Source organism: Orycteropus afer, unplaced genomic scaffold, assembly GCF_000298275.1.
Source record: "Orycteropus afer afer isolate SDZICR_OR568_19922 unplaced genomic scaffold, OryAfe1.0 scaffold00231, whole genome shotgun sequence".
NCBI lineage: Eukaryota > Metazoa > Chordata > Mammalia > Tubulidentata > Orycteropodidae > Orycteropus > Orycteropus afer.
Genome location: NW_006921818.1, coordinates 3191143 through 3210665, shown reverse-complemented (window position 1 = coordinate 3210665; position 19523 = coordinate 3191143). Strand labels below are relative to the sequence as shown.

Genomic DNA, 19523 nt, shown 5'->3' with positions numbered 1-19523 from the left:
AAGGAGATCCCTCAGACTGTGGAAATTATCGAACAATATCATTAATATCACATGCAAGTAAAATCTTACTGAAGATAATTAAAAAACAGTTGCAGCAGTATATTGACAGAGAGCTTCCAGAAATGCAAGCTGGATTCAAAAGAGGACGTGGAATGAAGGATATCATTGCTGATGTCAGATGGATCTTAGCTGAAAGCAAAGAATACCAGGAAGATGTTTACTTACGTTTTATTGACTATGCAAAAGCATTCAATTGTGTGGATCATAAAAAATTATGGATAATATTGAGAAGAATGGGAATTCCAGAACACTTGATTGTACTCATCAGGAACCTGTACATAGATCAAGAGGCTGTCGTTCGAACAGAACAAAGATATACTGCATGGTTCAAAATCAAGAAGTGAGTGCATCAAGGTTATATCTTTCATCGTACTTATTCAAATTGTATGCTGAGCAAATAATCCAAGAAGCTGGATTATATGAAGAAGAACGTGGCATCAGAATTGGATGAAGACTCATTAACAACCGGCAATATGCAGATGACTCAACTTTGCTTGCTGGAAGTGAGGATGACTTGAAGCATTTACTGATGAAGATTAAAGACTACAGACCGCAGTATGGATTACACCTCAATATAAAGAAAACAAAACGCCTCACATCTGGTCCAATAAACAGCTTCACAATAAATGGAGAAAAGACTGAAGTTGTCAAGGATTTCATATTATTTGGTTCTACAATCAACACCAATGGATGCAGCAGACAAGATATCAGACGACATATTGCATTGGGCTAATCTGCTGCATAAAACCTCCTTAAAGTGGTGAAGAGCAAAAATGTCTCTCTGAAGACTAAACTGCACCTAACCCAAGCCATGGTACTTTCAATCACCTCTTATGCATGTGAGAGCTGCACAATGAATAAGGAAGACTGAAGAAGAGTTGATGCTTTTGAGTTGTGGTGTGCTAAGAGTACCATGGTCTGCTAAAAGGACTAACAAATCTGTCCTGGAAGAAGTGCAGCCAGAATTCTCCTTGGAAGCAAGAATGGCCAGACTTTGTCTCACCTACTTTGGTCATGTTGTCAGAAGGAACCATTCCCTGGAGAAGAATCTCATGCTTGGTGAAGTGGAAGGTCAATGAAGAAGGTGAAGGCCCTCAGTGAGATGGATTGACACAGTGCCTGCAACTATGGGCTCAGGTATAGCAAGGCTTGTGAGGCTGGTACAGGACTGGGCAGTGTTTCGTTCTGCTGTGCATGGGGTCCCTATGAGTCAGAGACAACTTAACAGCACCTAACCATCTAGCAATGCATTTTCTCTTGTCTGCTTTCATTTCCTATGACACTTCTTCAACCAACATGACTTCAGGGAAGAAGAAAGGAAGGAAGAGGATATGATATGAAGAAAATTTCCATTTTATAAAAAGGGGAAGTGGGAAGTCCTTTGAATTGTGAGAGGGAGGAAGAGAGAAGGTGAAGAATAAACAGCCAGACATAAGTTTCCTGGATGGCCTGTTGAGGTTGCAACTTCAGTGAATGGGAATGAAATGGTTATGTTTGGGAGAATTTGAGTAAACTGGAGGAACCTGAGACTATTACAGCAATCACTTGAGGAGGCTAATTATTCCATATCTGGTTCAGCATAGCTCTGCATTCAAAATAACAACATATTCTAGATGATTCTGAAAGTAGGAAGTGCTGAGAGAACTCTGTGTGTGTGCATATGTGTATACACATACCTCAGACCAGAAAAGGTCTGAAGTCAGGATGAGAAAGCCCCGGACCATGTGCTGCTACAAGGCATTGGCAGGAATGATGGACTGCAACAACAGGGGCTAGCATGGTGCCTAAAGAACCAAGAAGGACTCTTAGTAAACAACTGCCTGGACCACCCAGACAGAGACCAGCCAAACAGCACTGAAGGCTGCTCTGGTCCAGAGAGCAGCAAGAGGATCACATGTCCCTCCCCTCCCCATCCACCATGTGGCAATGTAAGCCACCCCTTATGGGCAGGAGGTAGGAGGGGTTGGTGGAAAAGGTAGTGAGGTCTCTAAAAGGAAAAGAAATGCCCAACAGGGAGTTTAGATTTTGAAATGAATTAAAATCTACCCAAAAGAGATCAAGTCAGAATGAGACAGACATTTTCTGAAGTTGAGTTACCATCAATTGGCAAATAATGTTTTTTCTCTGCTACTTCCTGATCAGGAGGAGTGGGGGGTCTTAACAGCAAGATGATATTTATGGAAAGAATATAAAGTTGCAGTTCTTGGCTCATGGATGATAGTAAGCTAATTTCAAACCTCTATAGAAGTACTTGTTATCCCATGATGTAGAGAGAACCTCTGCTATTATTTTTGTGTATGTGCATCTTGCTTTTTAAAATGCATGATTACACATAAAGCACTTGCTAAGACTTTTTGTTTTCTCTAGCAATCTACCTTATGTTGTTATGTGCCGTCGTGTCGGCTCTGACTCATAGTGACCCCTCCTTGGGTTTCCGAGGCAGTATCACTACGGAAGTAGGATTGCCCAACCTTCCTTCCAAGGAGTGGCTGGTGGGTTTGAACCGCCAGCCTTCTGGTTAGCAGTCAAGTGCTTTAGCCACTATGCTACCAGAGCAATCTACCTACACACATATATATTATTCTTAAAATAATATTGTACAGCAGTTATTAGCCAACTACTAATTGCTAGACATAGACTGCCTAAGCTGGCTCTTCCATGTATTACCAGTTTGACTCTGGGCAAGTTACTTAAGTTTCCTGAACTTTAGTTTCCTTCTCTATAAAGTGTGAATAACAAAATCTCATAGATATTCTGAGAATTAGATGAGTTAAAACATGCAAACATATGCAAGAATGTTCCTAAGAACAGTGTTTATAACTGCACAAAGTTGTAACTAATCCCAGTGTCCATTAACCATGGAATGGGTAATTAAATTGTGGCACACAATGAAATACTATAAACCCATTGTTGTCCAGTTGAACTCTGACTCATGCAACCCTACAGGATAGAGTAGAACTGCCTCATATGGTTTCCAAGGCTATCAGTCTTTATGGAACCAGACTGCCTCATCTTTCTCCTGTGGTTTGGCTGGTGGGTTCCATCTTCTGACATTGTGGTTAGCAGCTGAGCGTTTTGACCACTGCACTACCAGTGACACACACAGTGACAAGGATGAAGTTTAGGAATAAAACAAAACAAAATGAAGGACACACTATATCACTATTTAATTGAAGTTCAAAAAACTGTCATAACTGATTTTTGGTATTAGAATTTGGGTAGTGGATTTGGAGAGGAAGGAAGGATTAATAATTAGAGGAAACACTAAGGGGACTTCTGTTGTTCTGTTGTTTCTGACTCAAGCAACCCTTCCTTCCTCTCCAAATGACAAAGTAGAACTTCTTCATAGGGTTTCCTAGGCTATAATCTTTATAGGAAAAGATCATTAGCTCTTTTCTCCCAGGGAGCTGCTGGTGTGTTCTAACTGCCAACAATTTGGTTACCAGTTGAGTGCTTTAACCACTGTGTTACCAGGTGACTTCTAGGGTGCTAATAATGCTATACAGTTCTTGACCTGAGTAGTAGGTACATGGGTTTCTTTACTTTCTGATAATTCATTGAGTTGTAGTTATCTACAGTTATGTATGGTTTCTCTGTAAGAAAATAAAAAAATACTCCAATACAAAAGTAAAACCAATGCCAAGTCCTCAGTATGGTACTAGACATAGTAAGCACACAAGAAATATAAGTTATTAAGTTTTCATATCAATACATAGATATATTATAATTTTAATGTCTGTATTATATTCCTTTGAGTGGATGTACCCTCACACATTTTATTAATCCTTTGTTCATGGACATTGAGTTTGTTTCCAATTTTTCTATTTGATTATATGTTTGCATAGTTTTATACTTCTGTAATAACATTTAGTCAATGTTAATAGTAAAATAATAGATCATTACAAAATCACATTTTCATATATGCTTTAGGTAAGAATTACCCAGATGTCTATTCTAAATAGTTTTAAAACTTCCCCTATATCTTTTGTATAATAAAATTGGTTATCCAAATATTCTTCATTATCATTTATCAATTTATACTCTGCCTCTTTCCAAAGGAGAATTTTCTATTATTGTGGCTAAGCAAATTTTTAAATTGTGACAAAATTATAAAGTGTGCTAGAAAGTTGTAAAAACATTCACTTCAAAGTAATAAATACAAGCCAGGAGGAATAGTATTCAATACTCCATGTATGCTCTTCTTGAAAACATCTGAAATCTATTCTGTCCTTAGAGGTTCAGAAATACTTCCAGAGGTTCAAAAACACTTCTGATTTTCAATAGCTGGTCAGAAAAACATTATTATCTGATTAGAAGAAACCTTAGACACAGAAGCTAAACCAGATTAAAAATTAAACCACAGTAAAACTTTACACAGATTTTTCTAAAAGTCTTGCTTTAGCTTACCTGTGCTTGCATCTTTATTTCATTTACTTCATTGTTTAGCTCTTCAAGATCTCTACCCAAATGCAGACAAAATTGCTTGATGCTTGTATCTCTATCACCCACCGATTTATCAATGGCGTTGCGAACAGCAATAATGGATGGTTTCAGAGTTGCAAAAACAGCAAAGTCTTCAGGAGGTGTGGGGACCTGATATTGCTCAATAAGTTTGTACATTTGAATCACTGTATTAGCTTCATCTTCAAGGCTTTCAATCTAAACAGAAACATAGGTTGCTTGTTAAATTCAGCAGAGCCCTATTACATGCTTTGTTTGTTTTTAATAAGAGAAGTCTACTGTGCACCATGACATTAAGCTGTGAACAGTGAGTACATTGGGAGGGTGTTTCATGTTGCAATCAAATTGGCTGAAGCCTGCTGGAGAGTAAACATACTCAGCACTGTGATACATGGAATCAGGCTCAGGAGGTAAGGTGTTTATAGCTGAGCACAGTTAGTATCACTCTTATGTTTATTTTTCTTCACTTTCTCTTTTTTTTTTTGTTGTTCTTCAGTAGGTTTAAACATGCCAATATTTAGAATTTTCAGAGTCAATATAGGCTGGAAGGATACAGAGGGCCTGTGTGTGGTTCATTTGTAATATCTGAGCCTCTGGGTTTGTGTTGACCAGTGATGGTTCCAGAAGAGCCCCTGACATGCGAGTAGGCAATGTTCCTCCCTGCATAGTTCAGAACTCTGACCTATGAACTTCCCAGTACCCTTTTATAAATTATGTTACTATATCCAACTGACTTCTAAACATTTTCACTTTGATGGATACTTTTAGTGGGTAGTATATTTCTTATCTCTCTTAATTTCCCGCCAACTGACTCCCTAATTTTGGGGGACACCCCCCCCACACACACACACTGCCAGATGATTATAGAGAGAGCAGCGACAAATCAACAACTTGAACAAGCCTCCTGTCCATAAACTGAACCAAGTAGTGCTAAACTGGCATCTAGAGAACCCAGGTCTGTCTTGATTCTTCTGTTACATATGGGAAAAATTAGACTCTGTAAAAGTCAGCAGAGGTCATTTGCTTTCCTATGAAAACAGAAAGCAGGTTCTTAACATGAGAATACACCAGCAGAGAGGCTTTTAGGGAAATGGTTCTCAACATTTAGCGAGCCTGACACAATGTTGCTGTTATGCACTGTCAAGTTGGACCTGACTCATAGTCCCTTCTTGGGTTTCTGAGGCAGTATGAGTCGGGGCCGACTTGACGGCACATAACAACAACAACAACAACATCACTACAAAAGTAGATTGCCCCATCTTCCTTCCGAGGAGTGGCTGGTGGGTTTGAACCGCCAGCCTTCTGGTTAGCAGTTAAGTGCCTTAGACACTATGCTACCAGAGCTCCTAGCATGCCTGACAGTCACCTGTAAACCTTATTAAGCACAGACTGCTGCTACCTCCTCCCTAGTTTCTGATTCAGCAGGTGGGGGGCGGGGGTAGAGCCAAAGAATCTGCATTCTAACAGGTTCTAGAGGACCGCAGAGATGAGATATAGACAGGCACTTTTGGTTTTCCTAGTTCCTGTCCTTCTTAAAGACCTGGCTCCATCCATGTTTTTGAATTACAGATATCCCTGTAAACTTAGAATAAATCGTCTCACTTTTTCTAAGCTAGCTATGTGAGTTTTTGCTACTTTTAATCAAAAGTGTCCCAGTGTATCAAACAAAATTATAAAGAGAACTATTCCTGTAGTTGGGGTATGCATATGTCCAGGTTTCTTTGGAAGTGTCCTGATTTATACTTATTGTCCTGTCATAATGATTAATAGTGTCTCTTTCACTCTTAAAAATACACTGGTCAGGTAATCAATTATGTGGCCTGCCCCACCTATACTAGTTAATGATACCACTATCTACCCATCTCTTTTATAAAGACACTAAGAGTCATCTTGGACCCTTCTTGCTGTCCCACTATTCAGTTGTCCACTAAATCCTTTAAATTTTACTTACTTACCATCTCTAGAATCCCATTTCCTCTCTCCTATCCTTCACAATACTGCTTTAATTACAGTTCATCAGCTTTCTCCATCAAACATCCTTTCTCCATAGAATACCAAGTGCCATGTCTTGCTCGTGTCATGCTGCCTCATGTCTTTGCACGTGGTTTTCCTTCTCCCTGGAATGCCTATTTGAATACTGAGATGTACCTCACAGCATGACTTAAACACTGAATGCCCTCCAAAACTTTTTTTGTGGTCCACAGGCCAGGTTCACCATAAGATACTAGTCCTAAAACTGTACCTTATACCTTCCCCATTGTTATATTAATCACATTATAATAATTGTCTGCTTTCATTCTAAACTGTAAGCTCCTAGAAAACAGGTTTTCATTGTTACAATCATGCTTAGTGGATTCTCATTAAGTTTATTGAAAGGGTAGATGAAGTTCCAAGATGAGCTGCTCATGCGTGCAGAATATCTCCTTAGGGAAGCTGTTTCCCCAACATATCACCCAGCAAAGCACAGACAACCTCTTGGGACACAGTCTAGGTTTTCTGCATAGCACCCTGACTCTCTTATCCTAGAACTGTAAAGTGACAGCAGTCTACCCTTCACAACTCTTGTGTAAAATGTTATCTTACCTTATTGCTATAGTTTACAGGACAGGAGAGGGTACTGAATTCATCTACTAGACATTTAGAATTGATATTGGAAGAAAGAGATTTTCTCTCTCTTGGTGGTTGTCTAGACTTGCAATGTATAACCTAGGAGCTACTGGTGGCCATGTTTCTGCAGTTGGGTGAAGAAGGAGAGGGAGAGAGACACAAGCAAAGAAGATAGTCAGATGCAGAGAGGAGAGATGGAAAGAGGACTACCTTGATGCTAGTCAGTTGCAAAGTCTACTTATATTCTTGACTGGCAATTCCATGAGACACCTTGAATCTCTAAGTAGGGTACCTGTTTTTGCCAAAGCTAGTTAAAGCAAGTTTTAGTCATTTGTCCAAAGAGGCTTCTTGTTGTTGTTGGGAAGTACCATTGAGTCAGTTCTGGCTAATAGTGATCTCATATACACAGAATGAAATACAATCTCGTCTTGTGCCATCCTCAGAATCATTGCTTTTTGAGCCCACTCTTGCAACCACTGTGTCAACCTACTTCCTTGTGGATCTTCCTCTGTTTCACTGACCCTCTATTTGCCAAATATCATATCTTTCTCCAGGGACTGGTCCCTCCTGATAACATGTCCAAAGTACATGTGGTGAAGTTTTGCCATCATTGCTTCTAAGGAGCATTCTGGCTGTACTTCTTCCAAGACAGGTTTGTTATTCTTCTGGCCAACCCAAATTCATAGCCATCAAGTTGATTCCAACTTCTAGTGACCCTACAGGACAGAGTATTTACAACCAAGTTTGTACATCTTTATGGAAGCATACTACCTCATCTTTCTCTCACAGAGCAGCTGGTAGGTTCAAGCTGCTGCCCTTTTGGTTCACAGACAAATGCTTTAACCACTGTGCCACCAGAGCATATTCATTATTCTTCCCCAACACCATAATTCAAAGGCATCAATTTTCTTCAGTCTTCCTCACTCACTATCCAGCTTTCATATGTATATGAGGGGACTGAAAATACCATGGCTTGGGTGGGGGGACCTCTGGTGGCGTAGTGCCTAAGGTATTTGACTGCTAACCAAAAGGCTGGTGGTGCAAACCCACCAGCCACTCCTCAGAAGGAAGGTTGGGCAATCTACTTCCATAGTGCTACTGCCTTGGTAACCCAAGGAGGGGTTGCTATGAGTCAGATCTGACTTGGCTTGGGTGAGGCGTGCTTTAGTTCTCAAAGTGACATCTTTGCTTTATAACATTTTAAAGAGGTCTTTTGCAGCAGATTTGCCCAATGCAATACGTCATTTGACTTTCTGACTGTTGCTTCCATGGGCATTGACTGTGGATCCAGGAAAAATCAAGTTAAATAAAAATCCTTTACAACTTTAATCTTTTCTCCATTTATCATGGCATTGCTTATTGGTCTACTTGTAAGGATTTTTTTTTCTTTATGTTGAGGTGTAATTCATTCTAATGGCTGTAATCATTGATCTTCAGTAAATGCTTCAAGTCCTCTTCACTTTCAACAAGCAAGGTTGTGTCACCTGCATATCACAGGTTGTTAATGAGTCTTCTTCCAATCCTGATGCTGTTTTCCTCTTCATATAGCCCAGTTTCTTGGATTATTTACTCAGTACACCAATTGAATAAATATTGTGAAAGGATGCAACACTGATGCACAACTTTCTTGTTCTGTTCATACAACTGCCTCTTGGTCTATATATAGGTTCAACATGAGCACAGTTAAGTGCTCTGGAATTCCTATTCTTTGCAGTGTTATTCATAATTTGTTACGATCCACACATATTTCTCTACATAGTCTATAAAACATAGGTGAACATCTTTCTGATATTCTCTACTTTAGCCAAGATCAACCTGACAACAGTAATGATAATCCTTGTTCCCTATTCTCTTCTGAATCCAGCTTGAATTTCTGGCCGTTCCCTTTCAAGGTACTGCTGCAAACAGTTTTGAATTATCTTCAGCAAAATTTTACTTGTGGGTGATATTAATGATATTCAATAATTTCCAAATTATGCTGGAATGATCCACCTTTCTGTGGAATAGGCATAAATATGAATCTATTCAGTCAGCTGGCCAGGTAACTGTCTTCCAAATTTCTTGGTATAGATGAGTGAGTGCTTCCAGTGTTGCATCTATTTGTTCATACATGTCAACTGGTATTATGCCAGTTCCTGCAGCCTTGTTTACAAACATTGCCTTCAGGGCAGCTTGAAGTTCTTCATTCAATACTATTGCTTCTTGATCATATGCTGCTCCTGAAGTGGCTAAATATTGACTAATTTTTTTCAGTGCAGTGACTCTATGTAGTCCTTCTATCTTCTTTTGCTGCTTCCTGTGTTGTCCAATATTTTCCCCATAACAACAACAACAACAAAAAAAAAAAAAACCTTACGGCCATTGAGTCGGATCCAACTCAGCAACCCCTCCTTGGGTTTCCGAGGCAGTATCACTACGGAAGTAGATTGCCCAACCTTCCTTCCAAGGAGTGGCTGGTGGGTTTGAACCTCCAGCCTTCTGATTAACAGTCAAATGCTTTAGGCACTACACCACCAGAACTCCTATTTTCCCCATAGAATCTTTCAATATGGCAACTTTTTCTTGAGTTCATTCAGCTTGAGAAATGCTGAGCAGGTTCTTCCCTTTTGGTTTTCTAACTTCTGCTCTCTGCACAGTTCACTATGATACTCTGTCTTCTTGAGCCACATTGGCTCAACTAAACAAATCTTCTGTTTAGCTCTTTTACGTCATCATTTCTTCATTTTGTTTTAGCTATTCTCCATTCCAGAGCAAGTTTCAGAGTCTCTTCTGACATTCATTTGATGCTTTCTCTCTTTCCTTCCTTTTTAATGACCTTTTGCTTTCTTCATGTATGTTGTCCTTGATGTTATCTGACAACTTGTCTGGTCACTGGTATTCAATGCATCAAATCTATCCTTCAGAAGGTCGCCAAATTCAGGTGGGATATATTCAAGGCTTGACTTTGGCTCTTGTGGACTTATTTTAATTTTCTTTAGCTTCATATGTCAAACTGAATATAAGCAATTGATGATCTGTTCTGAACTTGTTCTAAATGATGACATTGGGCTTCTCCATCATCTCTTTCCACGGATATACTCAATTTGATTTCTGTACTTAATAAATACAAAAAATAGTAAATACTTGCATCTCTGGAGTCCTGAGATGAGGTATAAGCAAATCTGAGAAAAATCTAAAAGTATCTGCCCTTTTGAGTAGACACTGTTCTTGAAATGAGAAACAAAATTGTTACTTTCCTAAGCATGTGAAATAGCTTTAATTATGAGCTGTTAACAAGTATAATAGACTATCCAGTTGTTAAAGATTTATTTCATTCAGTTTATATTTTTTATTTGGAGTATTTCTTCAATTTCCAGGCATTTAAGAAAATAATTTATCTCTATTTCAAATGTTGAATGCCAGATTGATATGAGTGAAATATTGAATGTCAGCTTGATATGAGATTGAAATAATTGACTACTGAATCCAAATGCTAGGTTGCCTGCCACAGTCAAGAGACTGAGAGAAGGGAACCAAGAGTTCCTAGAGAGAAAGTAGCAAGGGAGACAAAGGAGTGAATGAGAGTTAAGAGTGTGTGTGTGTGTGTGTGTGTGTGTGTGTGTGTGTGAGAGAGAGAGAGAGAGAGAGACATCTCACCACATCATTTATGTTATTGGAATCCTTGAATCTACTGTTCTTTCCCCAACAACTACTCCACTTAAGTAGTTTAAGTTAGTCTTCTTTCATTTGTAAAAGAAAGGATCCTGACTATTAGACAGCTGTAGATCGAGGGTTGAAGACATCCATAATAACGAATATCTAAATTCCAATTCTATTATCATTTATTGCAAATAAGATATACAATGAACTGTAGTTGAGAACATGGGCTTTGTGGTCAAACAGATCCAATTTAAATTCCATCTCTACCACATACAAGCTCTGTGATCTTGGGCAACATAACCTGTTTTAGTCTTTGTTTCCTCATTGCAAAATGATAATAAATACTATCCACACTTCTCAAGTTTTGTGAGGAATGAAAATGTAATACATGTGAAAATTTAATACAGTTCCTGACTTGTACTAAGTTTGATAAATGTTAGCTGTTATTACACTGTGACATAGGTTATCTATTAACTTAGTTTGAAAATGTTTCTGACATCCTGTTCCTGATCTTCAGTCCCTGCCTCTTCCTTGTCAGGTATGTCCCATACCTAGCATAATAAATGGAAATCTGAGTTACCCAGTATCACCAACTCACCCTTTCCTGAATTTCATCAAGAAACACTAAGCTATTAACGTATTCTATGGTAGTAGTTGGGATGAATTCAAGTTTATACTCTGCGTCTTGTGCTTCAGAGATAATGGCATCTACTTTCTTCTTGCTTTGACGAGGAAGCATAAAATTTAGCACCTACGAAAGAAAAAGAAATCATAATATACAAATATTTGAATAGTTTTCTGTTATCATATAGTTTATATATATCCTAATTGGATATTTGTTAAATCAACATTGGAAGCAATAGTGTATATAAAGGCATTTTTTCTTTCTTATTAAATCACTTCCAGGCAAATGAACCAACAGCATATCATTGGATTGTTGTTGTTAGGTGCTGTCAAGTTGGTTCTGCCTCATAGCAACCCTATGTACAAAAGAATGAAACACTGCTCAGTCCTATGCCATCATCTCATTGAGGATCTTCCTCTTTTTCATTGACCCTATACTTTACCAAGCATGATATCCTTCCCCAGGGAATGGTTCCTCCTACTAACATGACCAAAGTACAAGAGATGAAGTCTCGACATCCTAGCTTCTAAGGAGTATTCCAGCTGTACTTCTTCCAAGACAGATTTGTTTGTTCTCCTGGCAGTCCATAGTATAGTCAGTATTCTTCACCAACACCACAACTCAAAGGCATCAACTCTTCCGTCTTCCTTGTTCATTGTACAGCTTTCACATGCATATGAGGAGACTGAAAATACCATGGCTTGAGTCAGGCATACTTTAGTCCTCACAGTGACATCTTTGCTCTTTAACACTTGAAAGAGATCTTTGCAACAGATTTGTCCAATTAAATACATCATTTGGTTTCTTGACTGCTGCTACCACGGGCATGGATTGTGTATCCAAGTAAAATGAAATCATTGACAACTTCAATCTTTTCTCCATTTATCATGATGTTGCTTACTGGTCCAGTTGTGAGGATTTTTGTTTTCCTTATATTGAGGTGTAATCCATACTGAAGACTGCAGTCTTTGATTTTCATTAGTAAGTGCTTCAAGTTATCTTCGTTTTCAGCAAGCAAGGCTGTATTATCTGCATATCTCAGACTTTTAACAAGTCTTCCTCCAATCCTGATGCCACGTTCTTCTTCATATAGTCCAGCCTCCTGGATTATTTGCTCAGCATACACATTGAGTAAATATGATAAAAGGATACAATCTTGACACACACCTTTCATGATTTCAACACATGCAGTGTCCCATTTTTCTGTTTAAACAACTGTTTCTTCATCTATGTACAACTAAGTGTTCTGGAAAGACCCATTTTTGGCATTACTAGCTGTACTTTGTTATGGCTCACACATCAAATGCCTTTGCATGCACAAACTGGAATACACCTTGTAGGTCTATAGTTATTACCCTATCACTTACAGCATTGCACTTCAGGATAGATCTTGAAAGGTTAATTTGACAGTGAATGTAATGCTGTTCCTCTTCAATTTGTCATTCCTGGAATAGTAGATCAGATGATTGTCTGATTCAAAAGTTCCAATAGCTGTCCATTTCAGCTCACTAATGCCTAGGGTATCGTTCATTATGTGTTCCATTTCATTTTTCACAATTTCTAGTTTTCCTAAATTCATACTTTGTACATTCCACATTCCAATTATTAATGGATGTTTGCAGTTAGCTATTTATTCTCATTTTGAGTGGTGTCAATTCAATGTAGAAATATTTTACAAAATAATTTTGCTGTTAGTATTCATATAATCTAAGAAATACTACATTTAAGCAATTTACAACCATATTTATCACATATTACTCTAAGATTAAAACTGAAAATAAACATTAGTAAGGGTTCTGTATGTTCTAGTATGGGAGGAGGGCCATGGGGGAGTGACACCAACCTTAGGGACATCATTGTCTTCATGTTCTAAGCATGACCATAGTTTAGGGTTGGCCTCTGACCTTAGTTAATCTAATCACATATATGTCTAAGGTTTAATTCTGAAGGAAAGTTGGGTGTTCAGAATCCCAGTGACTCTTTCTTTCTTTGTTTATGAACAAGGATATAATTAGCCTAGGGAGATGTTTGTGTATGCACCATTATCAGTTAACGTCTCTCAGCTCCAAATCCACTTTTCATAGCCTGTTCTGGGCTGTTTAAATATTATTTCTTTTTCACCCCTCAGTAGAGGGCACTGGAAAGACACCGCAGGAAGAAAGGGCTCCTTTTCCTGGTTCTGGGGTGCTCGCTTGGCAGGCTCACGCAGTCCATATGGTTTCTCTAGTGCCAGGATACAGCAGCAGATGCCAGCAGCTTCCACCTGCACCCTGGATTTAGGTGGTTTTCTAACAAAATGCATCAGTGAGACATCTACTTGTGAGCATCTTTTTAGACACCCTGCTGTTGCTATTAGTTGCCATTGAGTAGGCTCCAATTCATAGTGACTTCATGTATAACAGAATGAAACACTGACCATTCCTGAACCATCTTCATGATTGTTGGTATATATGAGTCCATTGTTTTGGGCGTTGTCTCAATCCACCACAGTGAGTGTTTCTCTTGCCTCCACTGGCCCTCTCCTTTACCAAGCAAGAGGTCCTTTGCTAGCAATTGGTCTTTCCTGACAACATGTCCAAACCAAGTGAGTCAGTCTCACCATTCTTACTTCTAAGGAACATTGTGGTTGTATTTCTTCTAAGATTGATTTTTTCATTCTTTGGCAGTCTACAGCATATTCCATATTCTTCACTAATGCCACAGTTTGAACATATAAATTCTGCTTTCTTTTTCTCTGTCCAGCTTTCACTAGAGGGCAAATTTCCAAGCTTTTCTGTCATCCAGTGAGCCACTACTGTTCCCTCTCCAACAAGATCTAGATCTCAGCCCTGGTAGTGCTGGTGGCAGTGGGGAGTCTACATAGCATGCACTATCTCTGTCTTAGGGAAAGCAGATGCTTCTTACATCTGATAGTCCTATATTCTTCAGAGTTCTCTTTAATTCTCACTAGCAAATCTCTAGTTACTCCAATTTGCTATTATAGTTACTAATTCTTTATATTAAACTTTGCTTCTTTAATTAATTTGTGTTTCTTTGTCTCCTGATTTGACTCAGACCAATACAGTGTGAGGTTTTGATAAAAAATATATTTCTTATTGAAGTTACAATTTCAAATGTTTGAAAAATACTACTTTGGTTATACTAGGTATGTATGTAGTAGAGCTCAAAAATGTTTGTGGAAATTGAATTGAATCTACTCCAAATGTGTTGTTTCTTGTTTTCCTTTTTTTAACAAACAAATAAACAAAGTTCCAGAAGAAAGTCTAATGCCATACAACGAATCCATGACAAAATAGAGACTAGCACCCAGTTCTGCTGTCTTTTATACTGTGTCTTCTGTCATCTGCACTAGCATCAGCAAGTGTTTTCTATACTGGGTCAGACAGTAAATATTTTAATTCTGTAGGCTATATAGTCTCTGTCTCAACTATAGGTAGGCCCTGATACTGTTGGAGCTCCATTTTTATGACTGTGTTGTAAGTTGATTCTGACGTAAGTTGAATATCTTTTTTTTAAAAAAAGTTTTCATTATTATTGCCTTTTATTATCAGTATCTTTATAAATCTCATATTTGAATATCTGCAAGTGAACATTTGACAATCACAACATCAGCAAATTACATGCTGCAACATTACATGTAGTACATATTATTAACAATAAGACCCACAGCCATCGAGTTGATTCTGACTCATAGCAGCCCCTATTTGGGTTTCCAAGGCTATAAATCTTTACAGAAGTAGACTGCCTCATCTTCCTCCTGTCGAGCAGCTGGTAGTTTGAACCACTGACCTTCTGGTGAACAGCTAAATGACATCCACCATGCCACCAGAGCTCCCTTATTATTAACAATAAGATATAGAAATAAAACACAAGATGGCTGTAAGTGCAGTTTGTAGTAATTTGAATACATTGTAAGTTGGAGACTACTTGTACTCAACTCTCTGTCCTTGTAGTGAGAAAGCAGGCATACACAATGTGTATACAAATATACAGTAAAACTGTACTTACAAAATAGATGGCAGGCTCTATTGGACTTTTGCATAAAGTTTGCTGATCCCTGCTCTATGCCACTGTCTCTCTGGGATATCTGAGAGAGACATATACTCTGGCTCCAAAGAAAGACTGAAATTTATTGCAGAACCAATGCAGATTTCTCTAGCTCTAAAATTCACCGAAACATGATCAAACCTTCATGGACAGTACCAGATCAGGAAATGATCTTTAAACTTGATCTTAGCATCAACAATCAGCAGGCATTCCTGAGGCCCAGAAATGATATGTCCAAGTACCTCAGAACCCACTAGGACACTGAGCTGTTAGAGTGGGCTCTCTTTTGCAGGAAGCCTTGAAATATTCCAACAAAGCATAAATAGGTGGCAGTAACAGACAAATCTGAGGTCTGAAGTCCCTCTCTTCCTTGATCTGAAAGCTGACTATGCTTCAGGCAGAAATAACAATAAGAGACTCATTCTAGAAATTAAGGAGGTCCACTAGACTTATTTAATTTTATATATTTTTAACACTTGAAAATAAAGATATTGTTGTTGTTGTTAGGTGCCCTCAAGTTGGCTCCAACTCACAGTGACCCTATGTACAACAGAATGAAACACTGCCCAGTCCTGTGCCAACTTCACAATCCTTGCTATACCTGAAACCATTGTTGCATCCATTGTGTCAATCCGTCTCGTTGAGGGCCTTCCCCTTTTTTGCTGACCATCAACTTTACCAAGCGTAATATCCTTCTCCAGGGAATGGTCCCTTCTGACAACATGACCATAGTAGGTGAGATGAAGTCTGGCCATTCTCGCTTCCAAGGAGCAATCTAGCTGCACTTCTTCCAGGACAGATTTGTTAGTTCTTCTGGCAGTCCATGGTACTTTTAATATTCTTCACCAACACCACAACTCAAAAAGCATCAACTTTTCTTCAGTTTTCCTTATTCACTGTCAAGCTTTCCCATGCATATGAGGTGACTGAAAACACCACGGCTTGGGTTAGGCATACCTTAGTCTTCAAAGAGATGGCTCTGCTCTTCAGCACTTTAAAGAGGTCTCTTGCAGCACACTTGCCCAGTGCAACACAGCATCTGATTTCTTTCTGCTGCTTCCATCAGTGTTGACTGCAGAACCAAGTAATGTGAAATCATTGACAAATTCAACCTTTTCTCCATTTATCATGATGCTGTTATTGGTCCAGTTGTAAGGATTTTTGTTTTCTTTATGTTGAGGTGTAATACACACTGCAGACGGTTGTCTTAATCTTCACCAGTAAGTGCTTCAAGTCATCTTCACTTTCAGCAAGCAAGGTTGTGTCCTCTGCATATCACAGGTTATTAAAGTCTTCCTCCAATACTGATACCGCATTCTTCTTCATATAGTCCAGCTTCTCGGATTATTTGCTCAGCATACAAATTGAATAAGTATGGTGAAAGGACACACAACCCTGACGTACTCCTTCCTGATTTCAAACCATGATCTATTCGAACAACAACCTCCTGGTCTATGTACAAGTCCCTCATGAGCACAATTAAGTGTTCCAGAATACCCATTCTTCTCAATGTTATCCATAATTTGTTATGATCCATACAGATGGCTTTGCATAGGCAATGAAACACAAGTAAACATCTATCTGATATTTTTTGCTTTCAGCCAAGATCCATTTGACATCAGCAATGATAACCCTTGTTCTCCTCTTAATCCAGGTTGAATTTCTGGAAGTGCCTTGTCAATATACTGTTGCAACTGTTTTTTAATTATCTTCAGCAAGATTTTACTTGTGTGTGATATTAATGATATTGTTTGATAATTTCCACATTCTGTGGGATCACCTTTCTTCGGAATGGGCACAAACATGGAGCTCTTCCAGTCAGTTGGCCAGATTCTTCCAAATTTTTTGGCCTAGATGAGTAAGTATCTCCAGCGCAACATCCATTTGTTTAAACATCTCAGTGGATATCCTGTCAATTCCTGGAGGCTTGTTTTTGTGCCAATTCCTTGAGTGCACTTTGGACTTCTTCCTTCAATACCATCAGTTCTTCATCATATGCCACCTCCTGAAATGGATGAACATCGACCAATTCTTTTTGGTACAGTGATTCTGTGCATTCCTTCCATCTTCTTTTGATGTTTCCTTCATCATTCCATATTTGGCCCATAGGATCTTACAATATTGCAACTCGAGGCTTGAATTTTTTCTTCAGTTCTTTCAGCTTGAGAAATGACAAGTATGTTCTTCCCTTTTGGTTTTCTAACTCCAGGTCTTTGTACACTTCATTATAATAATTGACTATCTTCTCAAGCTGCTCTTTGAAATCTTCTGTTCAGCTCTTTTATCTTATCAATTCTTCCATTTGCTTTAGCTACTCTCCATTCAAAGGCAAGTTTCAGAGTCTCTTCTGACATCCATTGTGGTCTTTTCTTTCTTTCCTGTCTTAAAATGAACCTTTGCTTTTTTTCATGTATGATGTTCTTGATGTTACCCAACAATTCATCTGGTTTTCAGTCATCGGTGTTTAGGTGGGATATAATCAAGGTCATATTTTGGCTCTCGTGGACTTCTTTTAATTGTCTTCAGCTTTAACTTGAACTTACATATGAGCACTTTATGGTTTATTCCAGTCAGCTCCTGGCCTTGTTTTGGCTGAAGATGTTGAGGTTCTCCATCACCTCTTTCCATAGATGTAGTTGATTTGATTCCTGTGTATCTCATCTGACAAAGTCCACATATCTAGCTGCCATTTACATTGTTGATAAAAGGTATTTGCACTGGATAAGTTGTTGGTCTTGCAAAATTCTATCATGTGTTCTCTGGTGTCATTTCTATCACCAAGACCATATTTTCTAACTTCTGGTGATTCTTCTTTGTTTCTAATTTTTGCATTCCAACCACCAGTAATAATCAATAGATCTTGGTTGCATGTTTGGTCAATTTCAGACTGCAGAAGTTGGTAAAAATCTTCAATTTCCTTGTCTTTGGCTTTTGTGGTTGGTGTGTAAATTTGAATAATAGTAATATTAGCTAGTCTTCCTTGTAGGCTTATGGACATTATTCTATCACTGACAGCACTGTACTTCAGGATAGACCTTGAAACATTCTTTGTGATGATGAATACACACCATTCCTCTTCAATTTGTTATTTCCAGCATAGTAGATCATATGATTGTCTGATTCAAAATGGCCAAAAACAGTCCATTTCAGCTCACTAATGCCTAGGATATTGATCTTTATGCATTCCATTTCATTTCTGACAACTTCCAATTTTCCTAGATTCATACTTCATATATTCTATGTTGTGATTTTTAATGGATGTTTGCAGCTGTTTCTTCCCATTTTGAGTCATGCCACCTCAGCAATTGGAGGTCCTGAAAGCTTTATTCCACCCAAGTCATTAAGGTTGACTCTTCTTTGAGGAAGCAGTTCTTCCTTGTTGCATTTTGAGTACCTTCCGACCTGAAGGGCTCATCTTCCAGCAGTATATCAGACAATGTTTCAGGGCTATTCATAAAGATTTCCAGTGATACATCAGGCAGTGTTTCACAGCTACTCATAGGTTTTCACAGCCAATTCTTTGGGAAGTGGATGGCCCCTTCCTTCTTCCAAGTCTTTCTCAGTCTGGAAGCTCCACTGAAACCTGTCAACCATGGGTGACCCTGCTGGCACTTGAAATACCAGTGGCATAGCCTCAAGCCTCACAGCAACACGCAAGCCATCACAGTACAACAAACTCACAGATGAGTAGTGTAGAAGATAAAGATAGGATTTTTTGCAGTTAAAAAATCATAAAATAATTATAGAGACCATAATAAAAATCTTCCTAGTCCATACTTACCTCCAAGCATCGCAAAGGTGATGGAATGAGTTTTTCTTTTAGTAGCTTAGTGTCAATGAGCAGCAATCCTACATTTCTGGTGGGCTTTAGAGCTACTGAATCCTTGTGCTGTCTGTGATATTTTTCCAGTTGTTCACTAAAGAATTTAACATCTCCATAATTTTTATAAAGCATAAAATGTATTATATTAGACTTGAAGGGTCATTACAAAATATATTCAAAATCATTGCATTAATAAATTCACACATGTATTTATAATGTTCCATAGAGTACCTTGTGAAACTTTAAAATGTTAATTAAGAA

The 19523-nt window shown here is 38.4% G+C and overlaps 1 protein-coding gene across 1 annotated transcript in view; it reads right to left on the bottom strand.

The window, feature by feature from the left end:
• Positions 1–19523, bottom strand: part of DNAH6 (dynein axonemal heavy chain 6) — a 447135-nt gene that overhangs the window by 344940 nt on the left and 82672 nt on the right. Inside the window, exons 12-14 of the mRNA XM_007948902.2 lie at positions 19221–19372; positions 11366–11518; positions 4468–4719 (exon numbers count right to left, since the gene is read on the bottom strand). Of these exons, the coding sequence (XP_007947093.1) occupies positions 4468–4719; positions 11366–11518; positions 19221–19372 (557 nt within the window). The remainder of the gene's footprint in view (positions 1–4467; positions 4720–11365; positions 11519–19220; positions 19373–19523) is intronic.